The 27249-nt window shown below is 35.4% G+C and overlaps 1 protein-coding gene across 1 annotated transcript in view; it reads left to right on the forward strand.

Moving 5' to 3' along the window:
* Window positions 1-27249, forward strand: part of KDM4C (lysine demethylase 4C) — a 261718-nt gene that overhangs the window by 124635 nt on the left and 109834 nt on the right. The window contains exons 9-12 of the mRNA XM_074166872.1: window positions 10910-11103; window positions 13896-14134; window positions 16223-16584; window positions 18861-18972. Of these exons, the coding sequence (XP_074022973.1) occupies window positions 10910-11103; window positions 13896-14134; window positions 16223-16584; window positions 18861-18972 (907 nt within the window). The remainder of the gene's footprint in view (window positions 1-10909; window positions 11104-13895; window positions 14135-16222; window positions 16585-18860; window positions 18973-27249) is intronic.

Here is a 27249-nt window from a genome sequence, read left to right on the forward strand (position 1 = left end):
CTTTATGATACAGAAATTCTTTATCTGTGTCCTTGTTTCAGCTGGGATAGAATTGGTTTTCTTTCTAGTGGTTGCTGTGTTTTCAGCTTTGGTATGAAAGCAATGTCAATAATGCATACTGTTTTAGTTGTTGCTAGGTGATGTTTATACTATTCAAGGATTTTTTCTGGCTTCCCATAGAAGCTGAGAAGGAGCATAGACAGAAAAATGGAATGGCCCAGAGGAATATTCCGTACCATAGATGTCATGCTCAGTATATAAATGGGGATTGGCTGGGGTGTTGGAATCCATGATCACTGCTTGGGACGGGCTGGACAACCAATTCACTGGGTGGTGAAAGTGACTTGTGTTGTATTTCTTAATATCGTATATCCTTTTACCATTATTATTGTTATTTTGCTTTTACTGTTATTGTTCTATTAAACTATCTTTGTGTGAACCCACAATTTTTTTTCCCTATCCTTTACTCTCCTTTTCTCCACCTTCCCCCTGTCCATCTTGGGGGGAAGGAAGAGATCTGTGTGGTCTGAGCTGCTGGCTGGCATTAAACCACGACAATCTCCTGGCAGTGTTGTGGGAAAATATCTCCTATTCATTTGGCAGAAAAATGCAATAAGCAGCACATCATATTGTCACTCTCTCATAAGCAGAATCCTGATCTTTTGTCAAAACATAAGGAACAACTGGCTGATGGCAATTCTGATTACTTTAGATAGTAATTATTGAAAGGCGTATAGATCTTAAATGATCCGTTTATCTTCTACAGCCACCCAAAATGGATAATGAGAAAATGACACGTATTCTTTATTGCTTTCTGTTTAATAAAAAAAGCAAAAGGAAAAAAAGCTAAACTAAATATATTGTTTGATAAGAGCAAAGTCCTCAGTGTGATGCCTTTTGAATCTACTTGCTGTAAATGATCAGCATTTGGTAACATTTTTGGCAAGTTCCTCTTACTGCATCATAACCCTCACTAGAGAAGTTTATAGGTCTTCTGTCTGCACTTAAACAGCCTTTTGCCCTACCCATATTAGAAAAGTGATTTTAAAAGTTTACCAGTTAGCACACAATTAATTGTATGCCGATTCAAAATATTAAAGCATAGTAAGGAAGTTTTAGTTAAAACATACTTGGTATGTCAAGTATCATCCATGACAACTTACTGATGAAGACAAAACTGTTTTTAATATGCTTGTTCACAGCCTCCTAATGCCAAGGAGTTCTGGAGGTATATGATATAGGTTGCTATAAACAGGTTAATAGTGCAGTCACCTAGCCAGGAAAGTAACAATACTTTGAGGCTTTGTAACCACACAGATCTCTCTGGTCATACTACCTTCCCAGCTTCAGAGGATGGCTGGAGGATCTTGTGTTGGTGTATCAGTGTGGGAGACAGACCATGATTGTATCTGGCTGACTGTTCTTCTACATAGCTGTACAGGTTTTGGTTCTAAAGTTCTTTTACTGTCCAGTACTAAATATGCTAATAATGCTCTGCAATACCAAACTTTTTTCATTCTGTATTTCCTGGGCAGCAAAACACAGGCCTCTCTAATGCTTCACAAAGTGAATCTCAGAATAACATCAGAAATTTTATTTTTTCAAATTAATATATTTATTTTTTATTGTCTGTGCAGTCTTTGATGCTACCGATATTTCTTGGATCAATAATTTGACCATCTAGCCTACTTATGAATAGGTTAATGGCAAGTCAATGCTTTTATTGCAAGTAATACTGATACATGGGGATATTAGCTGCCCTAGGCTTTTGTAAGACAAGGAGCTAATGGATTGAGAGCAGTCCTGTTATAGACTGGTTTAATAATATGTATTGAACCAAAGACATGGCAAATAATTCTGGTACCTTAGCAAATAGTTTTCAATTTCTTACCTAATAATGAGCCTGCATGCTCCACACTGAGCTCCATATACCAGCTTCAAATTAATTCTTACCTATTGTAACACTTGGTGATATTTATTTTGCTCTCTTATTCTCTTCTATGGGCTGATGAACATATAAACAAATTAAGTAGATATATCTGATATAACTGCAGAGTTAGTGTGTTTTGATTTTGCTGTTCTCTGAAAAGCTTGACCATGACTAGAACGGAATTGTTAGGTCTGTTTTGGTAAAGTTCTTGCCTTATTTTTATTATTTTATATTCCATGATTCCATGATTATTTCCATAGTTGTCAGCTAAGGAACTGTAATCACTGTGGCAATATGACCACTTCAGTGAATAATGTTTTTTTCCCAACTCTAAGGCATAGTAAATTATCTGAGGCAAGAGGAATGTTGGTCATCATCTTCTGTCGAGCCCTTAATTTTATTATAATTCTTTTAGAAACCATAAGCCAGAAAGGCCTGCATTGTCAACATCATTGTTCCTTCTTTTTTTTCTTCATTTGAGTGGAAGGAAATTCCATTGTTTTGAATGTCTGTCCTTTTTTTTTTTTTTCATTATGAGTTTAAATTGAATACAGTCTCTGTTTCTACTAAGCCTTTCTGTTTGTCTATAATATTTGTTAGCTGGAAACTCATATTTTCTAGGAATAGGTTCAATTTTCCATGACTATTGGCAGATGTTTCTGTAGGATCTTCAGTGACAATGATGTATTTGTTGATGACCCAGTGCTTGCTAGAAGGGGCTTTGCTTCGCATCAGTGAGTCTATTTTTTTGTATGAGAGCTTTAGTCAACAGAAACATATTCCATTTTTTCCAAAAGATGTCTAGGGGTAGTTTCACCCTATTCTGAATGCATACTTCATGCCATGAATTTTCTTTTTGTTCAGCTACCGTTTCCTCTTTGTGACTGGTGAAATACGTAATGCTCTGATTTCATAGTTTTGATATGTGTTTTTGCAAGTTATGTATTTGAGTAATTTTGATAGTTGAGCCTAGTGTTCCAACATACTAACCATAAGAGTTGAGCTGTGGGTGGATTTTATTCTTTCAGTGTTGTTTCTGTTTTTGTGCTCAACTTGCTACTTCAGCACTCTGGTAGGAACATTTGAGGGGTTTGGTTCATAGGCCTGAAAGATGGATTATAGCAAGAGTGTGTCAGTGTCTACACAGGAAAACTTTTTATGGGTTTTCCATACAGCTTGTATTTATTAGAGGAAAAAGTCATAGAGGATTCTGCAATTTCTGTATTACTGACATTTTCTCCTACTTTCTTATCCTTTCCTATCTTCCCAAACCTAGGCAACCTGTGTCACAAAGCCTCTGTTCTCAACTTGTCAACACAGCATCAACACAGCATTGTTCTCAGCCACACGGTTTACTTAACAATGACATGAAATCTTACTTTTGAACTTAGTTCTAATTGGGTGCTTTTCCTTTGCATTGTATCTGAAAAAATTGCCTTTTTTTTCTTTCTTTCTTTTTTTTTTTCTTTTTTTCTTTAAAATACTACAGTGCTCCGTTGCTTACTTAGTTTGGATTTAAATAGTGGTAGAATGTTGCATAGCTACAGTTTCTTTCCTTTCTCTATTTTGTTAAAGGCTAAGCTACATAAACAGATGCAGATTATTTGAATTTTTCGGGGTTTTATTACCTTTTAAAATACATGGTAGGACCATATAATAATTTTTTTCATGAATATCTTTCTGCCTTTTTTTTTTTTCCTCTCTGTAATAGAATTGGAATAGTAGGAGAACGTTGAAAAAAAAAAAGTTATTTTAAGATCTGGGAGAATCATTCTCTTTTTCCTCTGTTCAGTTTCAAAATAAGGTCTAACATCTGGAGCAGGGAACTGAAATGAAAATATATTCTAGTATCAGTTCTGACTGTGGCTTGTCTTGTGACCTTAACAAACAAGCCTTTCTGTGGTATTCTTCTCTGTTATCAGGAGGAAATAGTAATATTTGCAAAGCGTTTTGAAATTCCTAGAATGAAGGTGTATAGAACTACAATTTTTTTCATTATCTGTCGGAAGGTATGTAAGTTTTCTAAATATTGTTCTGCTTTGCTGAGCAAGAGTACAAATGAAGTGTCTTAGGGAGACATAAACTCAATTTAAGACTTGTATTGGCCAAAAAATGATTCAGTAGATTGACAATCTGGAATAAATCTATCAGGTGTTAATTTTTGTAGTTCTTGTCCTCTGAATTTTTGGTTAAGAGTAACACTTAACAATTGGAGCAGTGAGGTTATTGATATATAAACAGCCTGGTGTTTGACTCAGCATTTACAGAAGCTGCCAGGTGCACGAGTGATGAATTTTGGGCATCTAAGTTTTGAAAAACCAAGCCAAGCTTTTGCAAGAACTTATCATATGCCTTAGAGAAACTTAATGAAAATGATGGTGCTTTACATGCTTCACATGAGACTTGGCCACAGCTTTTCCCCTTGATTGGAATTTCATTGCTTTCTGCTCCTTCCCCCTGGCAAAAGTCATTATGTACTGTGATTTACCATTGATAACATTAATTTGCTGTTTTTAACATCCCTTAACACAATGTTCTAGATGCTAAAAGGTGAAGCCTGAGAAAAATGCGTCATGACATTTTAGAACATCTTCAAAATGTTTAGAAAAAATTATTTTCTGAACTTTAAAAAAGTAATTTATAACTATATTAATGTAAGGGTAACTTACTGCATTTGCTATGCTTCAGAGGCGTCATTGAGGATTAGAGTAGTGCCAGGAAAGATACCAATAAAGGATTTATGGGAATAGGATGAACAAGGGTAGTATAGCTGTGGAAACTCAAGGAATTACTTTTAAGATATGTTGAACCCACCCTCCCTCCAAACAACCCCCCTCAAAACTCTCCCGAACAACCCCCAAACCACCATCAAACCTTAAGTATCTCACAGAGATATCCTTTCAGCTGTTTTATTTGAACTTAAAAGGCTTGAGCTTTGTTGGCAATGATAGTTGGCACTGCGTTAGATGTGGCAGCATGTATCTTGCTCCCCCCCCTTAAAATTACGGCATAGATAGGTGTTGAAACTTGGTAAGCAAGACTGCTATCCTGTGCATTAATCTGTTAGTCTGGGTTACAACTTGGATTTAGAGATCAAGAATACCTGTAAATTACGAAACATACGTGAAACAAGTTCTCTCCTCTTGCTGTGCATAGAAGTTTCTTTCTGTCCTCATCTTACCTGTCTCCAGCAAGTTCCTTGGATCATCGACAGATCCCTAGCTTCCATTTTTAATTTAATCGGTTTTCTGATATGCACACCTAAATTGTACTGAATTCAGTGGTTTCTGGGTCACATAAATGAGGAAAGAGTATAATCAAAAAGGTGTAACAGGCAGATAAGATAAAGAGAAAGGAGGGATGAGAGGTGGAACATCTAAGAAAAGATGGGCTTCTTTCAGGTGTGTCCTGTCACACTGTCTCTGTTGCCCAGGTTTCAAAGGAATTGGAGGAAGACAGCTACATTGTGGCATGTGATGCTGGTGGACTCAGTTCTACGTAACATAAATTGAGTCTTTTTTTGTGTAGGGTTGTGTAGGTGGCATTACATGTAAGTTTAAAACAATTGGAAATAAAAACTCATATATTTTCTAATGCACTATTTAAATACTGGATTATTTTTAAAATATGGCAGACTATTTCTTATGCATATATGAAAACAAATAACGAATTTAGTAGAAATATTTTGTTCTATTATTTGCCCAAAACATCATGTAATATGTATAAAAAGAACCTTAACAAAGAATGGTGTTTTGACTTTGTATTTTTTGTTGCGTGTGACTGGATGTGTCAGGCAAAAGTGAGTGTATTCCCTGAGACTTACTAAAGGAAGGCTTGCTTTATTGAAGCTTGCACAGATGGCTAACTGATATCAAAGGTTTCTGCAACACTGCCTACAAGTTGCCAGAAGGTCAATGTGAAAATATATCACTGGTTGATTCCATAGCAAAGAACAGTTATTGTTACCAGGATTTATTAAATCCTGTCCTCCTAAAAAACGGTACCTATCAAGCACTTCTTCTACAGGTAGTTCACAGGAAGCAGTTCCAGTTGCAGCGCCTTTAAAAATGTTGTTTATCAAAAAGCATTTTTTTTTATGTGGTTTGAACATGATTCATTTAAAGTATTGCAAGAAGAGTGGACTGTAGTGGGTGAAATACTCTAGTTAGAGTGCAGGTGAAGTTAAGATAGTAAGAAAAATCTAAATTATTTAAAATGTCTCTCTCCAATAAATACATCATTGCCACGGTACCATGAAGAAAGCTTTAATCATTATAAGCAGTTAGGAAGATGTATCAGTGAAAAATAGCTTGATTAGATCATTTTAGAGTAAGCTTTTTTGATTGGGACTTACATAGCATGTAAAGAAGGTCACCAGCCTAATGCTTGCTTCATTCTCCTAATTTGTTGGTTTGTTATATGTTTTGTAAAAATCCCATTCTCTCTTTACACAGATAATGTTTCATGGTTTCTCTTGACTGTTATTCTCACACATGCTGTTCCATGAAAAAGAGTTTACCTACACAGTGCAGTTGCAATGTGAATTAGGTGCCTCTTTTCTTCTGAAATGAATATGTAAAGGAAGGACAAAAATTAACAGAGTACTAATGTTTTTCTTCAAATTAATATGTCACAAGAATCTTAACTAAAGTAGATTTCAGATACAGTGAAAATCACATTTTAATTAACAAAATCCAATACTAGGTGCAAAATGTCCAAGATCCTCCAGATATTTTAAGCTTAGTGTGTTAAATATTCTATCACTGTAGTAGAACAACTGATGTTTAGGTTGAGAAGGTATTTTTGTGGATAAAGACATAATTGCACATCTTGGAAGATACATCATCAGATATACTTCATTGAACTAAAAGAGGAAAATGTGACTCACAAAGGCTTGACTGAATATACATTTCTGTGCTTAAAACTGATACTTAGAAATACTTCTCCCTTCTACTGGTCAAATTATAAGATAAATCATCTGTTTGCTTTCTGTTGCAGTGAAATATGATACTCTCTACAGATTGAATATTTTAATGTTAATTTAAAAAACCCAGTGATTCCGTTTGATGAAAGAATTTAATATTAATGATGGAGTACTAGAAAGGCCTTTAAGACATGTACTTGATTCTTAATGATGTAGAGTTTCTTCAAGAGCTGTTCTTAGGTACTACCATAGATGGTAGTGTGTCAAGATGCTACTGATCACAACATGAATTCTACGATTACCTCAATGAGAGCAATTAGGAGAAAAATGCCCCCATTTTAAAATGTGCTTAAGTGTGTGTCTAACTCTAATATGCATAAGGGTAGAAGCTTGTTGTATTCCTTTAAGTTTTCCTGAATCAGACTCCCAAATGGGGAGGATTTAATTATTTATTTTTTTAAGTACAAAGTAATTACTCATTTTTCCATGCACAAATAGCAAGTATTTGAAAAAATTCTTTTGGCTGAGCATGTCTCTCCTAAGTAGTTTTCTCATATTACAAATTTACCTTACATTTAATTATACCAATTAGTTAAAGTTGCTGAAACAATTTTTTTCCAATTCTTTGCTATAACGGTTTGCAGCTTGTAATAACTGTTATTGGAATTGCTTACCTCCCAGATGTATCTTTTTGATAGGATAAATAATAGTAATGGTGACAGTGATGATATTAATGATAATATCAAAGTATTGTGGCAGAGTTCTATTCCCTTAAATATTCTGATTGTCATACTAATCATTGATTGTAGAATATGTATCAGACAAATTCTACTGAATACAGAAAAGAATTCTTCCCAATGCAAAGGTTGCGAAGTGTATTTATGACAATATCAGCTGTATTTTACATGGCGATCCAACAATTTTAATTTTGCATTTACTTTTAAAAATATTGAAAGATGCTTCCAAAATTATTGTGATCTATGGAATTACCACTGTGAGTATTTTAGTAGACTGTGGCATGTCCCTTTTGTGTCTGTCCCTAGAGGCTTCTTCAACAGAATGACATTTAGTTTTGCTTTAGAGAGAATCTTAAGTCACTTTTGTCATGGGAGCGGGAAGCCATATAACTGTCAGCTACAAGTCAGTCAAATGGGAAATGAAGAAAAAGAAACATTAAAAACTGTTGCCCGCACCACCAAGAACGACAAAACTCCTCCAAATTATTTATCAAAGCAACAGATTTTTTTTTTTCCTGTGCTCATTTTAGGGTGTATCAGTAGAAATGGTTTTCAGAACATATCCATTGTCATTATCTGATATGATACTTCCAAATATTTCCACCTTTTAATGCCTAGAAGCTTGTCTTTTTTATTTTCAGGTAAGCAGTAATACTGTTGAGCTTGACTTTTTCTCCATTGCTTTTTACTCAGAAGTATATGTTTTTAAAAGTTTTGAAACATCTAAAAATTCTGCGATATTTCTAATATTTGCCTGAATCATTTGCAGTAGTGCTATTAAGATGTAGTGAAAACTGATCAAAGATTACTGAAAGACAGAAATTCTGTGCCTCATTTAGACATAAATTACACTGCTTTTCATATATTCATATTGCACTTCTTTTCATATATTATTATAATTCCATTGTATAACGGAATATAATTTTATTTCTCAATGTATTTTCTTCTTTGATACTTCAATGCTGACCTAAATTATTTTCTTCCAAACTACTGGAAGTCTTGGGTGCCTAACCACAGAAACAGTAGTTGTCTAAATTTTTTGCTTTAACAGCCATTTCTAATTGGTGTGTGGCTTGAATGTGAAAAGATTTGCTGTGTAAATGGATAGAAAATCCAGTATTGGTTGTCTTTATGTTACCAATTTAATTTTTAAAAGATAAACATATTACAGTGGACCATCTATGTACCTTCCCAGTATACAGAAGTATCTTAATTCCTTTTTTGTTACTGTTCAATGTGACTGATGAAGGACTCTCTGAATGAGACATGCTATTTCAAATAAAGTTGTCTTTTACAAACTGTGTATATACGTATGTATATACATGTTGTTTGAAAAAGGAAAGTTCTAATCATATTTTGGGTAAAAGCCACAATTAAAGACAGCTGCATAAAATTACAATTTCCATTTAGAAGTATTTTTATTCTTTTCAGTCCGTCTCCCAATAGAGGGCGCTATTGTGAATATGCAGCATATTGATGTCGACACGTTGAAAGGAAAACAAGCTTTATTAATATATCTTGGATTCCTTCTTTTCGTTATATATGTTATGATTTTCAAGGGAAAAAAGAATGGACTAGAAATGATAGGTAGAGATAGCAGACAAAGAAATTTGCATCCAGCACACAAACAGCTAACTAGTAGAAAACTGGCATTCAGTCCCTTTTGAGTTTCAACTTTCTATGATTTCACACCAACCTTGCTTAAAAGGTGTGATAAAACTAGATGTAGCAAACCAGAAAGCCAGGCCATGCATTTGCCACTTTTTAAAATATATCTCTGCTCACGTGAAAGAAAATACTGTCTTAGTTTTGCTCTTCAACAGAGTAATTTAGCTATAACACTAAGTTCTTTAAAAGTTTTGAGATTAAGACTTTATATTTTAGCCAGTAAACTTGCTTTTAATCTGAATGGTTGTACTGGGTTTCCGTGGCAAGACTGTGGCAGCGGAGGAGGGGGGCTGCAGCAGTGGCTTCTGTGAGAAGGGATCAGTGGCTGCCGCCATGTCGGATGGAGCCAGGTCCAGCTGGCTCCAAAAAGAGCCTGCCGCTGCCCAAACCTGAGCCTGTCAGCGACTCTGGTGGTGCCTCTGTGACAGCATATTTAAGAAAGGGTGAAAAGCAGCTGTGAGAGAGAGAGTGAGGAAAATAAACAGCCCTGTGGACATCAGAGTCAGGAGTGAAGCCAAGCCTGGGAAAAAGGAGGGGGAGGGAAGCGGGTTTTAGTTTTGTTCTTTTTTCTCGCTATCCTAATCTGTTATTAATTGGCATTACATAATTTAATTTCCTCAAGTTGAGTCTGTAATGGTAATTGGTCAGTGATCTTCCTGTCCTTACCTCAACACATGAGCTTTTTCATCTTATTTTCTCCCCCTGTCCTGCTGAGGAGGGGAAATGGGAAAGCCAGTTGGTGAGCAGCTGGCAGCCAGCCAAGGTTAATCCACCACTATAATTTACATGCTGCAGACATATTGATTTACCTATTGCAGTCTCCTAATATTAGTATTTCAGAGAATTAGGTAAAGTAGCTTTAGTCTGAAAATGTCTCAGCATCTACAGTATTCAAAGTGAAGACTCCTCTGCATTTTCATGATGATTATTAAGAGTTTATTCAAATATGTCCAAAATAATCCAATAATTTGTAAAGACAAACAATGCAGACATTCTTTGGGGGACTAAAATCAGGGACTAGGGCAAGGGAAAATACTGCGTGAGAGTTGAGCCTGCATTGCACAGAAGATCAAATTGCATTTTTGTAACACACTCTTCTAGACCTGAAACGTAATATTCCCCTGTCTTGCATGTTTCTTCCTTTTTGTAGAAAAACCTGGGAAAACTGTAACTTGTGACTGTACTCATATGCATTTTGGTTTGAAGAGTTAAAAGCTAGGACTGTAGATGCCTGTAAAGACCTTTGGGTCAGGTGGATACTACCTAAGTTATTTTTAAAAACAAGAAAATTGTGATGCCACTGAAGATACATGCAGTCTCTGGATTCGACATGATAGTATGCTTAAAACTATCGAGAACAGCTAATAGAGCAAAAAGAGATGCTATAGTTTATTTTTAGTCTTAATCTGTAGGAGTTAATCAAACAAAGGAGTACCTTTATACAATCCTAGTGTGTCGTATGTGTTGATAATTTCTTCTCTTGGATGATCTTTACCCCCCCCAGTTAAGTGAGGAAGAGGGGAAAAAGGAAAATTTTTATTAGAGTGGAGTTGGTTTTCACATGCGGGATTTTTATTTTGGACTTTCTTTACTGCAAACTGCGGCATATTCCATTACTTTTCACTTATAAATTCCTGTCTTCTTTTGCAGTGCACTTGTAGGAAAGACATGGTGACAATATCCATGGACGTCTTTGTGAGGAAGTTTCAACCAGATAGATACCAGCTGTGGAAACAAGGCAAGGATTTATACACCATTGATCATACTAAACCAACTCCTGAATCAACACCTGAAGTAAAGACCTGGCTACAGAGAAGAAAGAAAATAAAGAACTTTCCCAAGTGGTATTTATGTTTCTTTATCTTCCATTTAATTATCTTTAATATGATGTAAATTTCCTTTCTGTTTCTTTTTTTTTTTTTTTTATTACTTTCTCTGAAGTTTTATTTGAATTTGTTTACCTTAGATGAAGCTTGTTTTTCCATTTTCTGTATTAAGATGAACTTTGGGACAAGCAAGTCTTTTTTTCAGAGTGATTATGAAAAATTAATTCCATTTACAAGCTATGCGTATAGCTGAATTTAATGACTATAGAGAGCATCAAAATGCATTCCAGTGTGGTATTTAGAATCTTTCTTTAGTAGAGATTATTCCAGCAAAATTTCCAAGGTATGGATGTTTGTCATTGTTTCTAGTGACATCTGCAACCAAAAGACAAGGGAGAGGTCTCCTAAGAGTTGAGGTAAAGTTTAAATTGGAAAAAGTTACCATGAAGCTGTGGGAGAATCCCAACAGCTGTGCAAAGTCTCTAGCAATAGTTCTAGCCCTTACTGCCATCTAGCTCCAAAGAGGTGTCACTGCCTGTCCAGCATACTCGCAGTGCTGTAGATGAAACCTCCCTGTGTCTACCACAGGTCAATCACAGATCATAATTTAGCATAAGGAAGGCCTAAACCTCAGTTGCTGGTGATGACACCACTAAGAAAGTTAGGAGAAAAACATTTCTCAGCTTGTCACTGAAGCTATCAAAGCTGTGACCTATTAAAGCAGTTTTATAGCTGGATTTATTTTCTTGGCGTACATCATGTTTATGATTCTATTTTTTGTTTGCATTGCACAAAATTTTTTTGTACGCTAATGCTTTCCTGTCTTGCTTAACAGGATCTTTATGGATTTTCTTTTTCATTATCTAATAAAGATCTATTTAATTTCTAGTCACAGGATGGGTGGTTTTATTGGTATCTACCAATGTGGAGAGCAGTTTGCCAGGCTAAAGACAATACTGAATTTTTCAAGATCTTTTTCCTCCTTCAAATCATTTTACAATATAATTACTTCTTAAACTTGCTCTTAAACTGAATTTCTTCATTTTCTTTGTAAGTTAATATATTTCTTGAGGAAAACAATAGGAAAGGCAACCTGTAAAGAAGAGGACCAACTGTCACTGTAGTGAAACATCATAGTTGAGAAATGTAACATTGGGTTTGTTCTGGGTAAAAATAGTTTGTGGGCTACAATCGGTTCTTGCAGACAACCAGCTGGACAGCCAGTTTGTTAGCATATGTATAATATTGACCGACACAGAGAGAGAGTAATTCTGTTGTTTAACTAGTTGAATGCCATTTTGTCTTGTAGTAAATTTCACTGTATATGTTGTACAGTGTTACTGCAAGTTCACACTTGGACCAGCATGATTCATTTGGTAGTACCCTTACGGGTAGCCACTTTTAACTAAAAGCAAAGACTTCATAATAACTGTGTTGAAAGTTTTATCATAGGAACACATGAGCTGATTTCACGCACTTAGCTAAGCTAATAAACACAATCCCAATGCTGTTTAATTCTTGAGTTGGCTTTTGTTCAGGCATGGTAACAATACATATTGCAAAGGGAGGATAAAATGTTTATTCAGCTTCATTTCTAGTGTAATGTGTCGATTGAAATTGTCGTCATTTTGATTATGGGAATAATACAAGTTCCAGCAGAGTCAAAATAGAGATACCATTTATGGAAATCTTCATTAATATAGTGACAGGGAGAGCTTAACTCTGACATTTATGGCTGAAATACTTTGCTACAATAGAACATATAATGACTGCGTGTAAACAGTAATAATACTTGCTGTTACATTACAACATGAACTGATGGCTGTCTCATACTTTGAAATTACATACTCTGGAAATTACGATTTTCTAGAGAGAGTGTTGAAAGATATACATTGGTGGACATAGGATAAAATTTAAGGGGTAGTAAAAAGTTTTTCTGGAGTCATCTGTAGTCTGAGATGCAAGACCTTTGTAAAACGCCTGGTTTACCTGCCATACTTGGGCTTTTATCACTAGTGTGTTATGAGTTTTGTAACCTGATGTGTGGTGAAGACATAAAAATCTCCTTCCGTGTCACATAGCTGAATTTGAAACTGCACTAATATCCTACTACTTTCATCACAAGCACATGAATTACAAAACAGTTGCTGTTGGGGGGCGGGGCGGGGCGCACTTCTCCTGCTTTAACCTTTCCCTTCTACTTCTGAGGGTGCAAAAATTTATGCTGGAGATTTAATTTCAATGTCATTCTTTACACAGCATTATGAATTACATTGCTTGATACTGTAGTCATTTAAAATATTTAGTGAATTTTTTCTTCTTACAGATGCTTGTAGTTTGCATTAAAATTCATATGAAAACTTAGAAAATATCTAAACAGATCTGATTTTACAAGGTTATTCAGACAAGTGTTATATTAACACTGGGGTTTGGAAATACCACCTGATTTTAGTGCAACTGAGAATGTTCGGTCTTTGTTACTTTTATAAGGGTTATTCGCTTTCAGGTTCAAAAGAATGATTAATTAAAAAGCTAGTTTGGATGCTGGTTAAGTAATAGCTACTTAAGGTTATTTTACTTTTACAATTTAATAACTTTGCCATAGAATAGTGATAAAAGATTAGAAGGTTAAATCCAATCAATTGTTAATCTATCACTTAATAAATAGTAAACACTATCTCAACACAAAAAGATGAAAAATTGTCAGTTTTTAACCACTTTAAGCAGGTGAAAGGGACATATATATTGGTAGACGTTTTATCTTATCCAAGACAGACATTCTACTCTGACAGCAATATCTCTTATAACAGCTTCCCGCACACCAGATCCCGATCTAAAAAGCTTAAAACTCCAGAGGACAAGAGAGTATCTGCTATGGTAGCTGGTGCAGAAATCATAACGACTGAAGCAGCTAGTGATGGCTTCAAGGTCAATGAAGAACCTGGAAAAAAAGTGAGACTGGTAAACACAGGAGTGCCTTCTGGGGAAGAAGAAAACAGTAGTAGAATGCAGCTGGATCAACATTTATTGGATAATGTCAAGGTTGCAGGTGAGATAAGGACTGGTTATGTTTCACATGTAAGTTGTAGGCTGTTGATACTCTAATACCACACATCAGTGGGTGTTAAAGCATAGTATTATCCTAAGTAGCATATTAAAATAAAGTTATGCAGAGAAGACTGATATTCATTAAGAATGAGAAAATGACAAAATTAATATTCTGAGCTGAGAGTAATATCACCCAAACTGTTTTAATGAAGTGTTTTTTTAAAGGGATAAAAAGGATGACGTTTTGTAAATTCTATTTCTTCAATAGACTGATAGGGTTTACAGCAAATTTTTTTATATACAGAAATGGTACAGAATGTCTTAACACTTATGCAGACAGTACAGAACATATATGCTTGTAGTATGCTACATATATTTACATGAAGAATGTTACATATTAGAAGTGGTCTGTACTTTTGCACAAAAATGATCTATCTTGAGACTGCAGATTTCTTGTCGCTTCCTGCTGAGCTGTCGGACAATGCAAGTTATAAAGGCCTTGTCAAGCCAAAGACCTTTTTTCTCCACAACTATTTTATACTAATATAGTTGGTCTTTTCTGGCTTTTATTATTTCATCTGTTTCCCATTTCATTGTAGTTCAGGAGTAGTTTCACATTCCTGTTCACAAAGACAAACTGCAATTTTAACTTAGTTTGTGAGCAGTCCATTGGTTTTATACTGATACTGAAAAATTACTTGCAAATTGCATATAGAGAGTATTTCCCTGATTGTAATATTAATGGTTAAGTTAATGGTTATTTGGATGTGGTAAACACCAGGATTGTTCCATATAAAGAGAACAAAGTCAGTATTTGATTATAGAGACTTAGAAATTCCTGTGTAAAAATTAGTTGGTGCTCTATCAAAGCCTTTCTAAGACTGTTCTAATAATTTTTTTTTTTTAAGGTGTTATTCCTTTATGCTCCCCCCAACTTTTAATAGTGGTTTGGGGTGTTCATGACTGCTGAGAAGCTAGTAGTTAGTCTGCAACCATTCGGTGTTCACTGGCATGGGAAGGAAAAGCAGAAAAGAGTGGAGTGCTATCCTCTTTCCTTTGTGCTATTAAAGGGTGTTTTCTGGACCTTTGCAGGGAAAAAGACCTTATTTAAATATGATGGTGGAAGTTCCAGTACTCATGTTGGAGATGGTCCTTTGTTCTGCATTATGTCTGGCTAGTCTGTCCAGTCGAGGCAATACTCTTCGTACCCAGAGATTATGTTTTAGTACTGGATGGGCTTTCTATTACTAAATTTTGTATACATTTGACCTGAAAATGGAATTTTTCAGAAAAAGAAGTTCAAATAAACCCTGTAAATAAAGAAAGGGAAGGGACTTTACAGCGACTGTTTTCCTTATTGCCTTGGATATGCTGCTGAATCAAAATTCATGGTGATGTGTGCCATAGAGTTCTTCAGGAACATGTTTTTTGGGTGACATGTCTAACCCATTGTTCTGTCTATCCCATGAAAGCATCAGCAGACGAAAGATTTTAGTAAAGTAAAATCCACACAATTTCACCCTTCAGCATCACTGAAATATAAAATGATGCTAATTGCTGAAATAGAAAATGATGCTAATTGCTTTTCATTTTTAGATTGGTGCTGCTGTTTTCAAAATATTATTGTTATCTATTTGAAATATGTTTTCCTAATTATAAACCATTAGTCTTTGTTTATTTTCATTTTTTAAACAGGCCTAATAGGTATAAATGCAGGATATAAAGTTCAATGTACCAACCTTTCCTATCATTTTTTCCAACTAGTCAAAGTTCTTGTGGGCTGTCAGAGTAAACAAGCTACATGAATATTGATTATTTTGAATAACATGAAGACCTCTTCAAATTCAAATACAAAATACCAATTAAATGATTAAAAACTATATTTCACACTCCAAACTCAAAACACATTTAGTTTATTCTTTGATCAAACCTATACTCCACATTGGTGTACGTCCTTCTACCAAATGCTTTTCTGTATGATTTCTAATTGATGAACCATGCTTTGAATTTGAATAACTCAGATTATTGTGAAATGAAATGCAATAATATAAAGTTAGTTTTATTAACAAATCATATTCTTCATCTACAGGAAGCATCCATTCAGACTTGTTTTCAAGCCCTGTTCCTGTACTAGAGAAAACAAAAACGGAAGATGAGGACAGGACAGATTCCAGTCATCCTCTGTTTACATGTGAAGATTCTGTGGCCCACATGCTCGCTTCTGATAGCTGTATAACAGAAGATGGTTTGAAATCTCAGAATCAGTCTGTTTCATCAGTACCGTACCATAAGTCAGGGGCATGTGCTTCTGAAGCGGAAAACCCAAATAAGGAGGAAAATGTCTTGGTAGAGGACGATGCCAGTGACCTAGAAAGCTCTGGAGATAGCTTGGAACATGGAGAAGTGCCCGTTGTAAAAAACGATGAAGATGATGGCATGGAAACATCCAGTGTATGTGAAGCAAATTTCATCATTATAGTAATAGATTCCTGATTTAATGAAATGTGAATGAACATGTTTCTAATGAGACCCGATATCCATATTAAAGCACTTAAGAATATGCATGATTCTAATCAGATGCCAATTTGAACATGTTTTGAAGTGTTCAGGCAAGAGTGGGAATTTGGATTCAAAAGCAGCATGTTTCTGGAGCTTGCTTGTTGACATATTTTCCCTTTGATTTTAGATATCCAGTAATTTCACTTTATATCGGTGAATCTGAACTGTCAGCAACTACTCTCAAGCTCTTCCCGTGTTTGCTGCCTGCCAGTATGAACAAGGCTATCAGCTTTAATTATAGCTGTCGACGTGAAATTGAAATTATTAGAGTTGAGTGCAGTATTTGGTATCATATATTTGTGTTTCAAAGAATGCCTCTCTTGACAGAGCCTAAAGGAGAGTTAACAGTATGCTGGTAAAATATCAGCAAAGTGGGTTGATTCTGAGATACTTACTGTCCAAAGACAGAACATAACAGTGTGGAAGCACACATGGTAATTTATTTTTGGACTGATGCCTTTCTCAAATGAAGAAGTGGATGAATCAAAGCTGAGGAGTATCTCTGCATTGAGTTAGGTGGAAGCAAAGTTTGCTTTCATTCTATTGCATTATCTCACATAGTTTATGAGATCTTATGGACTTTCTTACTTTAGTTGAAACTGTGTCTGTAGTATTGAAGTTGGTGAAAATGAATCTTCAAGACATGGCTATAGCAAGATAATACAGACAGTATGATTTCAGGGTCTCAAACTTGCTATTCTTGGATTTTGGAAGTGGCCTAAAACATGTCAAGGAAAACTTGAAGGAGAAGATCCCTGTCATAAAAGGATTATATTTTTAAGTTTTTACATAGTGGGTTTAATAATGTTTTCTCATTGGGGCACCTACAAACTTACAGTCTGTTTTTGTTATTCCTATTCTGCTGTGAAGGGTGGGCAGCTTTGACTTTGGGAAGCATAATGAAAAATTAAGCTATGGTGGTAGTCACAGTAGCTTTCCTAGTTGTGAGTGCAATCCCAGTTTGGCAGACAGAGAGTGGGAAATCCACTGCCAGATTGCCAGACGTGGTGGGAAATATATCTTAGAAGCCAAAGTAAAATCATGCTGACCCTTTCAAAGACATGACCTGTGCACTAATGATTTTTTTGCAATGTTGTGAATTTTAATAATCATGGCTCCAGCCCTTCCACTGCAATAAAAAAGAGCATTATAAACATCTCAGTGTTTTAATCATAATGTATTAGAGATTATATTTATATCTTTTTATGCCTTTCAGCCATTTATATATGAGGTTTTAGATATTCTCCAGTATAATTGAATACTCTCTCTTTTATTGTAAGCGAAGAAGTATGTTGTACAGATGCAATTAAAAAGTCTGATCTTCTTTCCCTTTTTACTTAGTTGGTAACTTCTAGATTATAACCCTCTCCTGTGCTTTAGCCACATCTTCCCCCCTCTGCTTATCACAGTAATTATGATGTTGTTTTGTGGTTTACTTCCATTTTATAGTAGTAATTTTCAAGCTTCGAATTAGTCAAGGGACATGTGTTAGCTTAAATTCAGGGCATTGAGGAGCAGAGTGCTGTGGGCCATGGGAATGGTGTGAGACTCTCTTTCACACCCTTTGGCCAGTGTGATTGCCCTTCCTCAGCTCCTGAACCTCCAGGTACCATCAGCAGTTGGTTTACTTTGTGATTCCCCCACCAGCACTCAAATCTGGAGTTGAGAAAGCTGCATTTCTAGAGTTTGTAGCATTGGCTTTAGTTCTTGAAGCTTAGATAACTTCAAGCTGAATGTACGTAAGGGTGCTTGAGAGAAGAAAGATTTTCTTCATATCCCAAATCAACATATTGATCACTTATTGGGACTCTTCATTTCTTATCTCAACTCCAGGTCATTGTTTTACTTCCTCAGGAATTTTGCACTCACTGTTATTCTTTTCAAACATCACCTGAGAAAACCAGGATTTATGCTCTGTAATTTGAGAAGGGCTGCAGTAATTTATACCTTAAACCATTTGTGTTTGACAAGGATTGCTGTTTTTAAATTAAGGTATATATTCTGAATTAGAGAAAAATATTTTAGTTGGTACGCTGCAGGTGATTCAAGTAGTCTGATAGTATTTACAGAATTGACATCTGTGGCTTATTTACAGAAGAATTTTTTTGTTCATCAAAATTAACTTTGCAGAATTACATACTAAATTATATGTGTTTTTCCCTTTTCAGTCAGTGGAAGTTGAAAGAAAGAAAATATCTAAGAGTTGGCGTCATCCGCTAAATAAACCCCCAGCTAGATCTCCAATGACTTTAGTTAAACAGCAGGCAACTAGTGATGAAGGTGAGTGTACTATTTAATACATTTTTCTAATGATGTTTTTCTGTCTTTATGAGACCATATATATAGGCATTTGCAAAAACAACCAAGAAATAATTTCTTTCTGCATGGGAAATGTAAACAGTGATGCCTCTGATTCCAGACAGGTTGTGTATTTTTTGCCTATTTTCACCCAAATTCTTCTAAAAACATTGGATCTGTCTTTGCAAAAAGCTCTGAACAATATGGTGTCACTTAAAACATGTATATTCATCAATCAAATATTCCTTATTAGAACTCACAGCAATTGTGTTTAAGAACAAGTTTTTAATTGTGTAAACATAGATAAAAGGGGCATAAGAATCCTTGAATACAGATCGTAGGTGTAAGCCATAGTCCCCTGTACTGCTTTAAAGCTACTTTTTCTTTATTGTCTGGTTTTTGATAGACATTGGACATTTGGGAACCAGTGTCTTCATGTACTATACTTCTGGGTATCATCAAAAACTCATCAAGAGTCCTTACATATGTCTTGATTTCCAGGCTTTTGCTAAGTTTCATATGGAAAGGATTTACATCTCTCCTCCTGTAGTTCTGGTAAATCAGTTTTACTCTATGGATTTAAAAGTGTAATTTAAAAGCTGTTTTTGATGCATATGCCATCTACACGTCTCATATCTCTAGATATGCTTCTATCTGTATCTAAGTAGGGAGGCGATTGTCCCCCTGTACTCAGCACTGGTGAGGCCACACCTTGAGTATTTTTTCCAGTTTTGGGCACCTCAATACAAGAGAGATATCGAGGTGCTGGAGCGAGTGCAGAGGAGGGCAACGAAGCTGGTGAAGGGCCTGGAGAACAAATCATATGAAGAGCGGTTGAAGGAGCTGGGACTGTTTAGTATGAGGAAGAGAAGGCTGAGGGGAGACCTCATCACTCTCTACAACTACTTGAAAGGACACTGTAGAGAGGTTGGTGCTGGTCTCTTCGCACAAGTAATTAGCGATAGAACAAGAGGGAATGCCGTCAAGCTGCAACAGGGTAGGTTTAGACTAGACATTAGGAAACAATTCTTCACAGTAAGAGTGGTCAGACACTGGAATGGGCTGCCCAGGGAGATGGTTGAGTCACCGTCCCTGAACGCGTTCAAGAGTCGTTTAGATGCGGTGCTGGGGGATATGGTGTAGGGGAGAACTTTGTAGAGTAGGGTAGATGGTTGGACTCAATGATCCCAAGGGTCTTTTCCAACCTGAACGATTCTGTGATTCTATAATTCTATGATTCTAAGTAGTGTGCAGGTTTGCAAGCAGTTAATAGCGTGCAAGATGTTAAAAGTAAGTACTGTATTTTCACAAACAAAAAAAGAGGTGAAAAAACATGGTTCTGTTTTTAGACATAATGAAAACAACCTTTGTGTATTAAAAAGCAGCAAAAGTTGTCCTCTCTGTTTCTCTAGCTGAACAATTCTTGAGAAATTTTCTTAGAGCAGTTTTCTGCTTACTTTTAAGTGGCACAAAGCAACTGGAAGCAGGGTAAATGGCCTTCCTGGGAATGTGTAAGACTGGGCTTCTGATTTGACATTTAGGTACTTTAAGTAATTTTTTATTATTATTATTATTTTAATGCTGAGTAGTGACTACAAAATTCCATTGTTTAACTTAATTGCATAAATAAGAAGCATAATGTTAGGCAATCGTTTTGAACACACTTGTCCAGATCTTCACTATAGATTGCAGATATGCATGTTATTGTATACTTTATGGTACCTTCAGGCACTTCAAGAGACAGAGTGAAGTAGAAATTAAGAAGAAGAAGCATATCCGTAAATAATGATGATAAACAACAGAGATATATAGAACAGAGTTCTGTACAAAATAAATCAGTAAATCTGCAGCTGTGAAATTTAGTGCTCCCTAACTCAATAGCTCAGTGATAAAAAAAAGTTAAAACAATACTCAGAACTTCTCAGATGCTCTTTTTGGGAGCTTACTTGTGTGCTTTAATTTAGAGAGCCACCATCTTGTGCAGACAGGCTACAAAAACGAAGAAGTTTACCCAAGATAGGGATTTGCTTCTCTGAAGTAAGTGGAAAAAGTAAATCTGCTTTACCCAGCAATCACATATACAGCCAGCCAAAGTTGATGAATAAAGCTACTTTATTCTATCAAACTTGGCTTGTGAGGCTTATCGAACTGTGCATCAGAACTATACATCAAAATGAAAAACAAATACATTCATTTTTCCTAGCATTTTATTTCTGTGATGCACAGGTTTTTCAGGTACTGTTCTCCAGAATCTCTTCATTTAGCAGAACTGGAGATTGGTCCCCACACTCACTTAAACACTTTGATACTCTGTGTAGTGCAGAATGGAGCTGATACTGTTTCTGCGGCTACAGGTCTGATTCCAGCATTGCTGTATGCTTCAGTGTTTACCTGTCCTTTGTACCTACATTTTTTGAGCTCTTATTTTATACTTTAAGTGATCTAAGGGTCTTGCTGGGTTTCCTGATCTTTTTTTCCCCTCAATTATTACCTCTAGTCAGCAGTAGCTGTTTCTTGCAGCTACAGATAAACTTTTCTGACTTCAGAGACAGACAGCATGCATGTTAATTGATTCTTCTCCTTGCAACTAAGGAATATTATGCTTTCAGTTAGCACCAATTTAGGCGTTGTGGAGCTGGGTGCACTAATTTTCCTGCTCCCTCATCAATACGTCTCCCTCCTTGTTCCACACCTAAAGTTGTTGATTTGTTTCTTCCATCTCACTAGTTTGAGGAAGCCATACTTTCTCTCTGTCTTTTTTGTCTGAGCCTCAGTTTGCCAGGCATGAAACTTCAATTAGCTGTTAAGCATCTTTCTGAAAATTAGAGACAGCTTAGGCCTGTGATCTGTATCATATTATGGGTATGTTTGGATACCTTGAGGGCTAGACAGAGCATATTTCAGAAACTGTTATGGTAATTTGCACAAAAAGGATGATATTAATATTAAGATTATTCTAGTAAAGTAATTAAAGATTTAAATATGTGGTGGGTTGCAGTGAAACTGCTCTTTTTTAATTAGAGATTATATTCCTTTTGCCTGCTGATGCTCTTTCAATGTTATAGTTGAAACATAGTGTAAGATTCTTATTTAAGCAAGGATTGTATGATATAATCTGGCTAGATGGTAATGTGATGACACTGGTTTGTTAATCTCAAGGATTCTGCTCTTTATTTGTAGTCTTATTCCATAGTTTGTCAGTGTCCGTACTGTAAATGTCTTAATTTTATGTGAAAGTGGCAGTATCCGAACAAGAAGTCATATACCTTCCAGTCTTTCCTCTTTACATGATGATTGTCCTTCTGGTAGATAAGGGTGTATTCTGTTAGGAAAGAAAACGTTGACTTAGAATAATTTCAAGTAACCGTTAGGCACCTGTCTGCTTATTGATTGTAGGAAAAAATTAAGAGTTTTATTGGTCATGACAGTTATTGGTATTTCCTAGCTGGAACTGGAATTTGATATTATTTTCATGCTTCTGTTTTCTCATTGTGATCTAATTTATCAGCATGCTTTTGTGAGAACACCAGAAGAGAGACCATAGATTTTAGGTAAGCAGAATGTTTACATCCAAGACAGAGACTGAAGAACTGTTGAGGGAGACTGGCAAACTGAAGCCTCATTGGCTTTCCTGGTACATACTGGCATGCGAGTTAAAGATCTGTGGTTAGATGAATGCTAGTCAAAGGAGATTTTTCTGATCATGTTCAAGAATGTTCGTTGTCTGGTATCAGAGGAGCAATCACTATCAATATACTAATGACTATGCTCCTGGTTATGAAGGTGCTTCTCCCATACTCTGCAGTTACCAGAAATGTAATTCAGCATGCATACTTTTTTTTTATTATTATTTAAAAATAAAAGTGATGTGGTCATGGCTTTGATACTATAATCTCTTGGTACCGTAACTTTTGAGTTCATCTGTTCCTTTACAAGGAGGATTTGTGTACTGATACATTAATTCATGTTTTAATTTATCTGGGTCTAGTAAAATCATAAATGTAAACCAAATGGAGGAAGAAGAAGATATGGGCTAATGCTGTTATGAAAAATTAAGAAATTGGGGCTTTATAGTTCATATGCAAATCATATCACTTTCCACAAGTTGGATAGTCTGTAGCTATTTCTGATACAGATAATTTATATTCAAATTAATATATTTGAAGTCCTTCAGATACTAGGGTTCTATTAGGAAGTTTCTGTGAATAGAGGTGATCAGAGGCTGTTAATAATATGAAGGCAGCATTTTTTGACACTGTCAGCCATTTCAGAATCATAATTTTGCAAGTAGAATACTATCATATTTAACAGCATGCTTAAATTTTAGCAGAGACTATCTGGATTCGCTATTAATAGAGAATCCTTCAGCAGAAATTTAGTTTTTGCATGGGGTTGCTTGGACATGGAATTTTTTATTTTCTTTTTATCGCTGCATATGCTTCTTTATCGGTATATTTCTTTACTATCTGAGTGTTTCTTCTACAGAAAAATGATTGGGTTAATTGTTTCACTGTGGTCTACTGGTGGGTGGTGGTTTTTTTTTTTCCTTTTTCTCATTCCCTGAAGACTTTCCCTATGTATATCTGACTTCTGAGTTTTTGTGGAATTAATACCTAAAAGTCTGAGCAATGAGAAATACTGGGGACTGGTGAATCAATTCCAGAAATTATAGCTCAGGCTGCCAGTTTAGAAAAATAAGTGCAGCAGTAGAGTGTGAGCTGTATGTCATACTCAAAATACTAATAATTTTTATGTAATGAACCTTGGTCTTATGCTCAATGCAGTATGTTAGCTTGTGGTAATATTATTCTTTTGTATTTAATGCAGTTGTAGTTCTGCTCACTTAAGCAATAAAAAAGCAAATTCAGCAGAAGGAGAAAGCGTACTGGCTTTGGATGCACATTGATTGGTCCCACAGATTCCTTTGCAGCAATATTTGGGCATGCAACATTAGAAACTGTTTTAGATTCAAGTAGACTAAAATTTCCCATTGCACTAAATGATATAATAATAGTGTATAGATTGAATCCAGTATGGGTTTATTTGTATACAGTTTTTAGTGTTTTAAATGCGATTCGGAAGTTCAAAGTCATTTTGCTTTCGTTGCTTTGTAAGATAAGGAAACAGAAGAGAGAAAACTACTGTGAATCGAAAAGAGTGGCTTGGACAAGAGTTTGATTAGTGAAAATTGCTAGTTTCACAGCTGTAGTTTTCCTTCTGCTATGACATAAAATAAAGCTTCTTCATTTTTTACGTTCCCTTTTAGCATCCTGTGAGATGTGCTTGAACTGATACTAGTAGTCAAGCCATATAAGGCATGTTCAGCAATGTCATGTATCGGTTAAGCATGCTGAAATAGGGGAAAATTACAGTTGTAGATGCAATTAGGATTCTTTTGCTTCAGAGTTTAAAGTGCCAGATTCTGCTTGAAGATTCTTACTTATTTCAGAAATAAATGTTAACTTTTTTTTCTTGGTGTGACTTAGGAGGCAGAGAAGGATTCGTTAACCAATTGACAGAGGCATGTTTATTTTTGTCACGCTAGTATTACAATTTACAGTATTGCTTTCACTTCCATACTGTATTAATCTCGTTTTTGACTCGAGTTTTACTTCTTGAAAAATACCTCACGCTTGTGTAAGTATGAGTTAATCAAGTACAGAATTTGCATTTTTCATTCTTCATCATCTAGCATTGGAAGAGACCAGCACTATCTACCAGTTGCAATGGTATCACTATGCTAATAAAATGGGCTTTCTCTCCTTTTCTCTGGTAGCTACATTACTTCTAATTTGTTTAAATTCCATTTTCAAGATGTGATTATTATAATTAAGAAAAAGTTCTAGCATTTATGTAGCATGTGGTATCCTGAACACTCAAAAAAACTTTACAAAATTGTTTTAGAATCTTTAGTAGGTATTCAGTAAAGGGAGGTGTTGAAAGGTCAAATATAAGCTTTCCCTAAATGTCCAGTACTCTTGTCAGCCTTGTGGGCTAGTAGCTGATCTCCAGAAATGGCAAGAACTGACAACTCTGATTATTGCCACTCCCGGCTCTTGTCCCTTGACATCTTTCTCAAGCAGAGCTTATCTGCCTTAGAGTGGACACTTACAAATGCCAGGACCTAAGAGTAACCATTATTTTGATTCAAGAGGGGAAAACAAACCAGTTCCTGTAACATTTATGCCTTGTTTGCTGGACAGTGATATATGTAGTGATCATTAAAACTCATTGTCCTCTAGATGAATCTTACAACTGTAATTGTGCAGCTTTTTTAGTTTTAAAATATAACATTTTACCTTTTAAAGGAGTGGGTAGAACTTCAGTCTTAGATACAGGGGCAAGTATAACTTCTCATTATCAAGTACATCAAAATGAAAATAGCATTCCTGCTGCATTAATGCAACCTCTCAGTAGCCTTCTCAAGGGTAGCTATGGAGTTGATAGATAAACTGGATATGGCATTTGCCAAGGAGACAGATGTCTCTTCTGTAAGATTATCTTCTGGAGTTGAGCTTTCATTTTTGTCATAACAGTCCAAAGAGAAACACAAAAAATGTAAGTAACCTGGTTCCTCAAAATTTCGCTTCTGTTTTGCCCAGAGGCACTTGTGCTGGTATGTTATATTGACATAGGTTAGATTCATGCTGCCTGAGAGATATAAAGTAACCATAAAATATTTTTTCCCTACTTGGTGCTGGTTTTTGTCTCCAGAGTGGCATAAAACAAGGGTATGCTGGTGAATCTGATCTGTAGTAGAAATAATATAATAAATAATGAGGAATAATAAAATAAAAGAATGTTTTTTTCTTTTATGTAGAGAAGTGTATGTATTTCATTGAATCCTTTATGATACATTAATTTTGTATTGTTGACATAATACATACCAAATACTGGGATAAAGATATACATGATCAGACCTTCAGGTTAATTATGTGAAATAAATATAAGTTGAAATACATATTCTACATTTGGAGTTGGTTAGCTTAAATGAGTTTTAGTAAGCTCTTGAAACTGTATGGCAAACTATTGTGTTTCATTAGTAAATCAGTAAGCATGTGAATGTTCCTAAAAATTCCAGTCTAATTTTAGCTGTTGATCAAATCTTCTAGCTGGTAAGTACAGTGACTGCAAGCAAATAGAATTGGAATGTAAAGTAAAAATTCTGTTTAAAAACTGTAAAAAAATTATGTGGGGGAATGGAATGGAGAAAGCAGCTGGTAATAAGTCTTTTACAGTGCTGTGAATTAAAGCGTTTCATGAGAGCAGATATCTGCCAGTCTTTACCTTGTAGTCTGTTCTTGTAATGGTTTTCCGCTGACAGCTACGTTTTTTGCTGATAGGCTACACAGTTAATTCCACCAGGTTTTCCTTTTTTCTATTTCAATTTTGATGAGGTGCCTCTTTGAACTAAATTATGAATACAGTGGCTATTCTTTAAACTTGCACAGTGTAAAGACAAATAAAATTACTGGAATTGCTATAATGTACATATATATAAAAATGGAAATTATAACAAAAATATACTATACATATTCTGTGTTGGCAGTTCTTACAGCTATAAGAACATCTCCCTTTCTATGGCCTCATGTCCACTTTTTAAATACAGTTGTTTGACTAGTGGGTCACCTTTGAGCGTGGTTTTTGGACATGGTAAGTATCTGCGTTTCTGGAGTCACTAGGTAGTTCATGTTTTTTAGTATTAGTAAGAATTTGTTGCTTGTGCTTCAGTTTAGAATAGGTAGACATCTCTGACAATCTGAGCCTTAATGGTTAGGGCTTAATTCTTCTTTCCATATTCACAAAAAAGTTACGCAGCTATTAAGGGAATTCAGTGGATGAAAGATTAATTTTTAACCCTTATATTTATCAGGTACTTTTACAGTCCACTGTTTGAAGTAAAGAACGATTTTGTTGCAAGTATTAGTAAGCAAAGTAAAATGGTAGTTGTAAAAAAAATATCGATGCTATAGTCCTGTAAGATTAATTTTACAGGTTATGTAAACTGATTCTCTACACCATGAGTCATCACAGCTTTCTCAAAGTTATTTCGTTTATCAACATCATAGTGATGTAAATCAAATAGATTTTAGTTATTTTGCCATTTGTTAGAGGAAGAAGTTGGGTTCCAGTACGGTCTGACAGGGTCCTTTTTGATATTCTACATATGGAAAATTCAGTGCATAATAGAATATTTACTTATTTGAAGTCAGTTGAAGTTACATAGGATTTTGGTTTAGCAGACTGGTACAGGGTGCA

The sequence above is a fragment of the Numenius arquata genome, chromosome Z (genome assembly GCF_964106895.1).
Source record: "Numenius arquata chromosome Z, bNumArq3.hap1.1, whole genome shotgun sequence".
Lineage (NCBI taxonomy): Eukaryota > Metazoa > Chordata > Aves > Charadriiformes > Scolopacidae > Numenius > Numenius arquata.